At 41.8% G+C, this 11,854-nt stretch overlaps 1 protein-coding gene across 1 annotated transcript in view; it reads right to left on the minus strand.

Moving 5' to 3' along the window:
- Positions 1-8,813, minus strand: part of HPGD (15-hydroxyprostaglandin dehydrogenase) — a 28,763-nt gene extending 19,950 nt beyond the window's left edge. The window contains exons 1-3 of the mRNA XM_024194675.3: positions 8,508-8,813; positions 8,004-8,127; positions 3,698-3,804 (exon numbers count right to left, since the gene is read on the minus strand). Coding sequence (XP_024050443.1) covers positions 3,698-3,804; positions 8,004-8,127; positions 8,508-8,600 — 324 coding nt within the window. The 5' untranslated portion in view covers positions 8,601-8,813. The remainder of the gene's footprint in view (positions 1-3,697; positions 3,805-8,003; positions 8,128-8,507) is intronic.
- Between the last annotated feature and the right edge of the window lie 3,041 nt (positions 8,814-11,854).

Here is an 11,854-nt window from a genome sequence, read left to right on the forward strand (position 1 = left end):
ATCTGAAGAAGTGAGGTTCTTACCCACGAAAGCTTATGCTCCCAATACTTCTGTTAGTCTCAAAGGTGCCACAGGACCCTCTGTTGATCATTAGATCGGTCATTTTACATTTTTTTGGTCTCATTTATATAAACTATTTATACAAAGGTAAAAATTGTCTGAGAATTGAGATTGGTGAAGTTTTCTCCATTTCTAAATTGAAGCCTGGTTAGTGTCACAGTCACTCAGGGCTTGATCCTACAAAGAACTTAAATAGCTTGGTCCTGCAGATAGAAGAATGGAATAGTGCTTATCTAACTCCTGATCATATGAGCTACAAAAAAAAAATAAGCCACTTTGCTCAGTAACTTTGTGGATCTGCAGTTTAAAGAGGTGTAACTGATAGCATTGACAGAACATTTGATTCAGTCTCTAGTTCTGGGGTTTCCCTTAACCTATTTACACCCTGGTGCAGAATGTATTTAATAATAAATACAGTCCCTTGAAGGCAACTGGGTTATTATTTTCAAGGAAAATCAAAATTTACTGGTCATTTAAATGCCTTTAAATCCTCAAGTTACAGACTCCACTTCACCAAATGACATTTATGGGGGCAGGAGAGGGAGCTCCCCTCACTTTGACATTCATATGCTTCCTGTCTTATGAGTCAGGGTTTTGCTGTGTGTATTTCAATGAAGCATGTCACAGCTTTGCCCATTCATCAGTCCTGACAGATTCTGTCTACTTAAGATACTTATATGGCCCCCCATTATTGTAGTAGTTAAATACCTCACACTCTTTAACATATTTATCCTTACAACACCCTTGTGAGCTAGGAAAGTGCTATTATTCCCCAGATGGAGAACTGAGGCACAGAGAGACTAAGTGACTTGCCCAATGCCACACATCTAGCGTGGAGTAGGGAATTGAATTCCTGTTTCCCAAGACCCAGGCTACCACCCTAACTATTGGCTCTCTTTGGGGGACTATTTTAGACCCATTGCCCAGCTCTGTGGGAGCTGGAATCACGGAGGCCATCTCCAGACTCAGCTCTGCCATTGTTGCTGGCCCTGCTATTGCTTCTCTTCCCAAAGCCTCAGCTCTACTAAAAAATCCCAACTTCACACAGACAGCACAAGGTACTCTACCACCTCCCCATCCAGCCATACATTCATCCTATAAACTCTATGCTCTGAGGTCTTCTGACTGGAAACGAGGATGAGATGTTCTACTAGAATACACCCCTAGCTGCTATGATCTCTCCCACTTCCTGTTAAGTCTTCCAGTTCCCCAGGAGATTCAAGCATGCAGGAAAAACAGGAGACTTGGCAGGTCAGCTATTTCCCAGTTACTGCTAAAGATTCTGAGTTTAGAATGCCACCCATGGCCCAGCATTCATAGAGTCATAGACTTCAAGGTCAGAAGGGACCATTATGACTGTCTAGTCTGACCTCCTGCACAACGCAGGCCCAGAATCTCACCCACCACCTCCTGCAACAAACCCCTAACCTATGTCTGAGCCATTGAAGTCCTCAAATCAAGATTTAAAGACCTCAAGGTGCAGAGAATCCTCCAGCAACAGACCCATGCCCCATGCTGCAGTGGAAGGCAAAAAAAAAAAAACAGGGCCTCTGCCAATCTGCCCTGGAGGAAAATTCCTTCCCAACCCCAAATATGGCGATCAGCTAAACCCTGAGCACGCGGGCAAGACTCACCAACCAGACACCCAGGAAATAATTCTCTGTAGTAACTTAGATCCCACCCCATCTAACATCCCCTCACAGGCCATTGGGCATAATAACCGCTAATAGTCAAAGATCAGTTAATTGCCAAAATCAATCTATCAAGCTTAGTCTTGAAGCCAGATATGTCTTTTGCCCCCACTGCTTCCCTTGGAAGGCTGTTCCAGAACTTCACTCCTCTGATGGTTAGAAACCTTCATCTAACCAATTCATAAATTCAAACCAATGCATAAATAAAAACTCCAGTGGGCTGACTTCAGCTGCAATTTCTCTCCCCTCTTCTGAAAGCTAGAATAGTGTCAAGTGTTTGGAACCCTTATTAATAAAAAATACTTTTAAGAACTACACATCACACTGGGGATTGTGGAAGGAATCTTGAATTAATACTCTCATCAATTCAAATATCCTAGCCAAATGCAAGACAAAGATTATTTTACAGACCTGGTTGAGCTCCTTAGTGTACGGTCACCAGTCTGTTGTAGTGGGACCCAGCCACACTTTCAGGTGCTGACCTCCTTTCTAGCACCTCTCCTTGTGATGTGGGACTCCACAGCCCAACTGCCTTAGGCCCTGAAACCAGGGCTGAACCCTCCCGAGCTTCCCCAGTCACTTATGCATACTCCCCCAGACTCCACTCCCATGGGTGCACTGGATTATAGTTTAACTCTTTGAGGACCATGTGCCAGATAAAGTAAGGAACAGTCTTTGCACGGGGGTTTCTAAGAGACAATAAGTTTTACTTTTAAAGCATACAAGAATTACAGATCTTTAGGAAAAACAACAAAAAAGTCTATATAATATTTCCATGCTCACCCCTTCTTGTGAGCCCTTTGGCCCACTCCATCTGTCAGGCAAGTAGGACACTCCTGGCCTTTGCCTGCAGCAGTCCTTCAGTTTTTGGTCTATGGTCAGCTAGTAAAAGTAAGAGTAAGAGAGAGAGAGAGATCCTTTCCTTAAATATGGTTTCCAATCCTTTGCCATGCAACTCCCAGACCAGCTTCAAAGCTGCAGTCAGGTGGTTAAAGTCTCACCTTCCCCTGGAGACAAAGTGGGAAACCAAATCTTTTATCCAATCAATTGTTCTGACAACCACCATTGATAACTCATGTTAGTTGCTTCAAGAAGGTGCCAGGCATGCAATAAGTTTCCGTATTCTCTCTCCAGCCAGTCACATGCTCTAAGCCTAACTACTGGATCAGGCCCCACACACAATATAGGTGAGGCAATACCTCTCTTCACCTGGTTTGAGGATCACATTGGGGTTTAAGCATAAGATAAGTAGAGAAAAGAAAAGGAACTAAAGTCCATAACTCTATATAACCAGTAAATATTTAGCCATCATTAACATTAATAATGTACAGCTACAGGACAATTAATGATTGTCATAGCATTATTGATTCATTTTATTCTTAACTGTTAAGATATATCAGTATTTGAGATTAGTATTACAATTAAAATACTTGCTTATGTGCTAGTATAATTATCTATAGTGACTCTCATGTATGTATACGTAGGGTCATGCCATACACTGACCATGAATGGCACTCATGTCACTGGAAGGTAGGGTGTATATGTATGCGCGTACATGTGTTGCAGGCAATATAGGACTTTTAATGTGAAGAAGCATGATGATCCATGAAAGAGATTTAACTGTAGAGCACTGGCGCATCTAAACATGATTTAAACACTGTTTTTGAATCACACTTTTCAAATGGTAAATTTGTTTCTTTAGATGTTCTCCAGGAGGACATACATGTTGAGTGTAAACAAAAACCAATGAACCAAAAACAGTCTCTCTCAAATCCACAGCACATAATTTCTTCCTAAACTTTACCTTAGGTGTAATCAGCATTATAGGCTGGGATTTTCAAAGAGGAAAATTAAATTAGAGTTGAGTGCCTAACTCCCTTAGGCCTCATTGAAAATCTCAGCTTTAGGTAATACAGTATGAACATTTTAAAACAGATAATGCTTACCAAATTAATTTGTATAGTGCTTTCCCAGTCCTTTTCATTATTCACTCCAGCATTATTAACCACAACATCCAGCCTTCCAAAACGTTCAATTGTTTTTTTAAAAGCACCTACAGTAAAATCCAAGGGAGAAAATTCCTTAGCTGTCTTGTTTTCCATATATTTTAAATGTTACAAATGGAACGCAAAGCATGATATTTGTTACCCTACCAAAGTATGTTAATTCATCTTTTTTTTAAACAGTTAATGTTAAACACCTACTTTGTTAATGTTTAACAAATACAACACTTGTCTAACTATTCAACAAGTATTAATAGTAACTCTATTTAAGATTGTTAATGGAACTAGAATAGTACGACCTTTTCACTCAGCACCTTCTGAAATCAAGTCTTTATTGCTTGATCTTGCATTAGTTTAGGTATTCAAGGAATTCAGGATCTGATTCCCTCTATGTATCTTTTATTTTAAAGAAAAACTTTACAGTCTGAAAAACTCATGATTGAGTTTGAATTCAAATTATTTTAAGAATGAGTATATCCCTACTCAATGTAATTAATAAATATTGTAAATCTTTAAACTATCAATAATTCACCATATTCTTGATGAATTGTACCTATCTAGGAGTAATTGATGTGCACCCTATATATAAAGTTACTGACTCATAACCTCTCAGATTCAATCTCATTCCTTCTATTGTCGACAAATTGCCTCCACAGAGTTTCTATACATCAATCAGAATTAAAATTATTGGGCCAGATCCTCAGGACCTCTATGCTCAGCACAACCTATGTAGGTAGGGAATTCCAAAAGTGGCTTATAGACACCTTTTGTGGGTCCCTAAAGGGGGCAATTATTTCAGAATAAAAAGCTTACAACACTTTTGTGGTGCCTGTTTTTTCAGGGTTGCAAAATACTCAGAGAAAAATACATTTAAAAAAGAAAGTGCACAGATGTCTGTACTGTCAGAATCTGACTCAACAGCAATGTGTGCATATTTCCCAGCAATTTAGTGTTCTTAAGAGCTTTATCATAAAACACTGAAAAAGTGTCATTAACATTTTCTTTGAACAAAAGAACAGTTTTGAGTAGTGTCTCTGCGCATTTTACTTTTTCTTTCCTCCAAGAATTTTGTTCATCATATTGAACACTTGTTCCATTGAATTGTTTGTCTGTAGCAAACATCAAACAAATACTACATAGCAAAAATATATTGAATGAAAATATTGTTGTAATAAAAATAATTTGATGAAATGAAAACCCAGACCACATCAGATTCCCTGAAAGATATTCTTGAGACACCAGGCCATTGTGGCTGACAGAACTGCTCAAAATTACAACAGAACTTTTGCCATACCTCCTTTTCTCTGGCCACACCCTTACACTAGAATGGGTATAATGCCAACAGCATGACGTTTGTGTCACTCAGGATTCCCCTAGTTAGGGGAATCACCAGGTATTCAGCTAAGGCTGCCAGAACACTGCATGGCAATTTTAGAAGGGGTCAGAATATGGTACAATAGTTGTTTTTAAACACAAGAGCATTGTATCTGTTAAAACAGCTAAAAGTAAAGATTGCATTCATCTAACCTCCCTTACCTTTCAGAGTTAGTGATGATATTATCCTCCACTATAATGCTTTGATATTTTAAGGCCTCTATTTTCAGTTTCATGCTTTTCTGTTTTGTGTTAAGTTTATTGCCTATTTTGTTCTTCAGTCTCTGAACCTAACATTCTCTAACCATGTTTCCCTTACTTCCTTAGGGGCCCAATCCTGCACTATCAAAGTTAACTGAAATTCTTTGACTTCAGTGGGAGCAGAACTGGTTACTCAGGGAATCAATGCAGTTTTGGGGATGCAGGATCAGGCCCTTAATTTGATCTCAATTTCAGAATCTGGCTTTATGCTTCACTTGTTTTTCATCCTGCGCTCTACAGAAGCTCTTCAATAACGCTGTCCTTGACACATAGCATTTGAAGTCTTCTGTCTTAAAATAACAAAAACAAAAAACTTTTGGCTTATTCTTAATGATTTGTGTATCTATAACTATACAAATCATCTTGACCACACTAGGAAAAGAGCCAAATACTTTTCAACTGTTCATATATTGATGTGTTGAAAAAAAACGTTGATAAGTTTATGTAGTCTATTGCTGGCAACAGGTTTGTCAGGCCACAGTGATCACAGCTGTTTAGGGTGCAGTCCCAGGGTGGCATTAGCCTTTTAAGAGGGAGCAGGATCAGTGCACCTTGTGCTGGGTCAGATGATCCAGATTAGACTTTAAAAGAGGGTACCTGGGCCTGGGAAAGGAAGAGACCTGGTGAATTAGGGCTGGTAGAGTCCCCTAGCGGGAGACAGGGAGAACCTGAAAGGAACTGTTTAGAAAAAGGGCCTCCAGGGAGAAAAGCCCTGGGTGGCTGTGCTCAGGGAACAGGACACATGAGCAGGAACAGCAAAACTGACAGACACACCTGGGAGAGGAGGCAGTGAGAGCCTGAGAGGTAAAGGGGAAAAGTATCCTGTGAGTAAAAGCCAGGGTGAGCTGAAGAACTGTTTTTGGTTTTTTTGGACAATAAAACTGCTGAAGAGAGACTATGTCTTTGAGAGGTGGGGAGAAGGCCTGCCTTGTTACATGTCCATATGAAACAAAAGAATCTTGTTAGTATTATGATCATTAGTAATTTATAATTATTGTATTTATTTTGCATATACATCCATCTGGCCCATGTTCTTGGCACTGTACAGAATATAAAATACCACCCTCTGAAAACATAAGCACATTAAAATAAATGAGACGATCCAACTTAAAAAAAAGGGGATCTGAAAAGGCGTGGAAGGTGTGTATAAATATGGATCAAGGCTGATCATTCCAAAACTGCTTTGCGGAGAAAAATGGTTTTAAGGTGATTTTTTCAAAAGTAGGTTGGGACAAAATAAAACAGATGACTGTGCAGAGAGTGGTCCACACTGTTGGGCCATGCACAGCAAAAAGCATGACCGTGACCTGACTGGAGATGTGATACTGGGACCCTGAACAGTGTGTACAGTGTGGCTGCAGACTGTGTTCCTCATTCTGCAACCTGTTTCATAGGGGCAGTCACGTGTCCATACAGAACTCCGGTGAAGCGACATAAGGATTTGCCCACACTGAGCAAATTGTAGTATGAGGACCACTGTCAGTAAAAAAGTTTACAGAGTAGGTAGCCGCTAAGGAATTTAAAACTAACAGAGCCAATTTAAATTAATTGATCTACTTCATAGACAACCAGTATAAAAAAAGTTGGGGATAGGCACAGTGTAGCTATGGTCGCTTATACAAGTGAACAATCAGATTGATGCAATCTGGACAAGCTGCAAATGGCTGAAGTTTTATGAAGAAAGAATTAAAATAATCACACATTGCTTCTGTGAAGACTATCATGTGATAAAGGTGCAGTCGATATAATTTATGAGGCAGAAGACAGAAACTATGTGTTTATATCAAGTCTGACATCTTTTTCCATGGAAAGAGCATTCATATAAGTGACCCAAGTTTTTTTTTTAACCTAACTCACTACCTCTGAATGAATCTGTGCAAACAGTCATGGGATGTTGTTATGAAACGTTTGTGAGATCTGTTGTGAAATGCTGCATAAAAAGTAAATATTATCCAGAGCTCAGTAGAGAGGTTTATTCCTGAATGAGGACATGCACAAAATCACAAATCACAGGAGTTGACTGCTTTTTATCTGCAATGGTTTAAGTTAAAATTTAAAAAGCTGTATTCTTTATCCTAAGCATTTAAGGCCAGATTCTGATCTGAACCATAGCAACCTAAATTCAGACTAGTTCCATTGTACTGCAAAGTATCTATTGCAGATCACTCAGAGCAGAAACTTATCACTTTCATGTTGAGAAGAAAGATGCATTTTTGAGTCTGCCATGAAGCTTTATTAAACACTTTAAATACTTTATTAAGTAAATACTCTACTTTATTAAACACTGTACTTTAAAGTTTTTTAATACATTACTCATTAAATAACCCGTATCTTATGCAAAGGCTTTCATACAAGAGTATCACAAAACACTCAGTGACTTCTTTATCCTTTCTTTACTATGTGCCAAGTCCTAAAGCCAAAGGCACACACTGGTAGTAGTATTTCACATTTGCAGAGTGAGAAACAGATCCTACTTGAGTCACGCTTGTAAGGGATCAGAAATAGGCTGCCCTCCAGAAACCTTAATTGCACAGTTATAGGTTCAGTAGCCCAGGTTTGTTCAGGTTGCTGCATGTTATGATAGTGTAGAATGCTGACAGATCCCCCTCCTTACCTTGCAGTTGCTCCTGATCTGTAACATCGCACTGAATGAAAAGAGTCCTCTGAGCTTCAAACTGCTCATCCAGGGCAGCTTTGCTCTCCTCACCGGCTTCGAGGTTCCGATCCACGAGAGCCACCTGTGCCAGGAGGAGGGCGGGGGTGATGCACGTGAGAGGAATGAACACAGGCAAGGAAAAGTTAGAGGAACATACCATACAGCCTTCTCCCAGCCGAGGAAGAGACGTGTCTAAGGCCCCTCTTGCTCCAACCTGCACACCCCAGCTGCACGCTCCGCGGGAAGGAAAACTTGCCCGGGAAGGGGCCCGAAGCCGGGAGAGCAGCAGGTAACTACAGCGTGCAAGGAAACTGAGGGAGGGGCTCTTGGCTTCCTCGAAGGCAGCAGCAGCCTCTGTGGAAGCGACCCGCTAAGAAGGTGAGAGTGGCTCAGGGATGGCGGGGTGTCCCCCGGCGCCCCGCATGCAGCCCCGTGTGCTGCGCCAGGGACACACGCGCTTACCTTCGCGCCCTCCTCCAGCAGTGCCTGGACAAAGGCTCTGCCTATGCCCTGCGCCGCGCCAGTCACCAGAGCCACCTTGCCATTCACGTGCATGGTCGCTGCTTGCTAAAGGCTGAGCGCTGCGCCGGTGTCTGGCCGTCCCTCGCCGGGGCTCGCAGGGCTCTGGGGCGCGCGCTCTCGCGCTGGGTATTTATAGAGTCCCTATCTCCTTTATCTTCCCTCACAGCCGTGCCTCCGTGGGCAGCAGGCGAGAAGGAAGCTGCCAAGCACACTGGGGATGGGGAACCTAACTCGGTGTCACCTGCCCCGTAGTTCACTTCCTCCCTCCCCCCCCCCTCCTGCTGCGGCCCCTTCTCCCCTTTCCCTTCTCCTGGGACAGCGCTGACACCCGCCCAGGGCGTGTCTGTGGGGTGGCTCAGGTCACTCCTGGGAAGAGCGTCCCCAGGAACCCCAGATTGACAGGGGCCAGCAGGGGCGCTTTGCACGCTCAGCTTCCCCCTCTCGCTGTTACGTTTGTTTCCCAAACAAACAAAGCGCGAGCTGCAGACTCTGGGGACAGGTCCTGCCTCTTTTCTTCCCCTTTGCGTCTGGACAAATGGCGTGAGAACAAGTGAGGGGACTTTTGATAAGGGCTGTTGGCAACTGCTCAGGTTTTATGCGTTTTGCTTGGCCCAATTTGTATCAGCAGCAGGCTAAAGAATTGGAACAAGTTTCAGATCCCGAAACAATAACAAGCGTGGAGTCTCTCCTCAGACTCCTAAGTGCATTGCTGGGTCCCATGCCTTCAGTCCCCCCCCCCCCTTTCTAACAGCTGGGGGAATCTCATGTGTGTTCATACCTCCCACGTGGTCATCATGTCTCTGCCACTGCTTTCTAGAAATGCTCGAACTATCAGGTTACTAAGGTAAATAATAAGATACTTTTAAAAAGTGTAATTAAATCTGCCATAATCTATCACAAAATATAAGCCAGGTTTTATTAAAGGAACTTTATTTATAAAGTACTGTCTGCCTCTCCACAGAAGACACAGCTGCCTGAAGAGTTAAAAATGTAAAATTAACAACAAGCAAACCTGAAATAACATACTTCTAAATAAATAAAGTGCTACAAAGCCAACCGAAGTAGTTTCAGTAAGAAGAGGGAAACATGGAGGCAAATTTGTGCTTGGTGTAACTCCATGTAAATCAAAGTATTTACACCAGGAGTGAATTGCTTGCATTCCTGTAGTCCCATTGACTCCAATGGGAGGTTTGGGTGTGCAGGCATTAAGGATTAAATCCAATATATTTTATGCTTTTTTAATATATAGATCGATACAAAATCAGAATAATTTTGTAGCTGGCACATACATTTCTTATGTATATAGAAGGTCTAGTACTTTGTTTATATAGGCTGAGCTGTACACCTAGCTGAGCCCCTTGGCCCCCTCCCTGACTCCTGCCCATGGTCAGAACTCTATGATTTTGGTGAAAGTCAAAAAAGCAGGCTCCAGTTTTCCCATTTTCACCAACATCAATCTGGGTGTGGGGTGGGGTGAGGACTCTAGTTAGGGTGTCGGATGGATTGGGGATAAGGGTCCCAGCTGGGGGAGCATGTTGCTAGACTGGGGATGAGGGGTCTGCATGGTAGTAGTTGGCCAGAGTGGTGAAGGGAAGGCCCAACTGGGCAGCAGATTTCCATTAAAATCTGGCCCACAGAGTGCCCACTTGGTGCTGCAGGCAGAGGAAGATCTCTGGTGCCCTACTCTCTAATATAAGCCTCACACTAAACCCAACTCTGAGGTCTCTGTCTCACCACCATAACCAGAGTGACCAAGTGGTGGTTCTGGTGATAAACAAAAGTTATAGCACTACAGACGGGGAAATGCCATTGAGTTGAAGGTAGGGCCTCCTTTTGGTTGGCCAAATATTTGAGGAGATATATTCTATTAGAATGTAATTGTAATTTTTAAAAAAGCCAAACTATTAAATTATCTTAGTACTAGTACCGTAAATGAGAATGATGGGTGTCTTTACCTAAATTAATTTTTAAAAGTCACTATTCTGGTTTTATGCAGTATATCCAATAGTATATTTTAAAAACCTCATTGCATATTTTAAAAAATTCATTGTATGTGAGCACCACAGCACATTGGTTCTGACAAGGGCTAATCCCGCAAGGTGCTGAACGCCCTCAATCTTGGAGTCAGGCCTTGAATGAGTAAAGAAGGATTTTCGATAACAGTTGAGTATTGGTGTTGAATCATCCCTGCCCTCTCTTTGCCTGATGTAATTACAGGAGAACCTTTAAACCCCCACTAGTTGGCACAGTCTTTAAACAATACAGTAGTATGGCAGCTGGGAATAAAAGCAAAACAAAAATATGTGAACCCCTCCCATCCTCACCTCTTCCAATTTTGGCAACACACACTATAAGGAGCTCTCTGTTCTATTGACTTGACTATCAGATCATACAGCAATGAATTTAGACTGTGTTTTTAATGTATGTATGTTGTGTTCTAAGGCACAGAGTATATCAGGACTGTGAGAAGGCTATTTAACAAGCTAGGATGTTTGATTAAAATTAGCAGATCAGCCTACCAGAATAACTCATTTCTGTTAGGGTTATAAGGATTTTAGTGTAATTGTAATTGATAATATTCTGTCAGTCTCATTAAAGGGAAACTCACAAATAGTTCAGGCCCACACTTTTTGGTATTTATATGAATGCCAGGTCTGGGTTATCCGTATTTGTTACATTCCACTGATATGGTAGAGGGGGCTCTCAGAAGCCCCTTATTAACGTCCTGTGATCCATTGAAAGGGAAGGTTGGGGCGATCTCTGTGTTTTAAATGATGTCTCAAACTTCTCTGGTTTAAAAAAGAAGAGCATAAAGAAAACATTGTTTGGCTCTGAAGAGGAGGAACTTTCAAAAATAATGAATGATCAAGAAGGTTACAAGGCTACATACTTGGCCCCCTCCTCTTCTTCCTCTATGCTCTGTCTTTATAGTTGACCTTATTCACAAACATGAATTGAAATATCTTCTTTAAGATGACTGCTCACAGATCTAACTCTCTACTCTATGTCTGTCTCCTGTCAAGCTAAAATCTTTGCCTTTCTTTCTGACTTGTAGGTGTCCAGCTGTCAGATTAACCTCGACATGCCAAAACAGAGTTCCTAACTTTCCCCTAATTTCCCTTCCTGCCTCCAAGACCTCCTTTCTTAGTTACGGTGGACATTACCATTATCTTCCCCCTGCCTCAGGCATATAATGTAGGCATCTGTCTTTAGCCCCACAGTTCCAGGTTATAGCTTGTCATTTCTTGCTGTGCTCCAAGAGCCAGCCTTTCTTCTTCATCAACATA

This window comes from Terrapene carolina, unplaced genomic scaffold (assembly GCF_002925995.2).
Source record: "Terrapene carolina triunguis isolate 2854851 unplaced genomic scaffold, T_m_triunguis-2.0 Scaffold66, whole genome shotgun sequence".
Classification (NCBI taxonomy): Eukaryota; Metazoa; Chordata; order Testudines; family Emydidae; genus Terrapene; species Terrapene triunguis.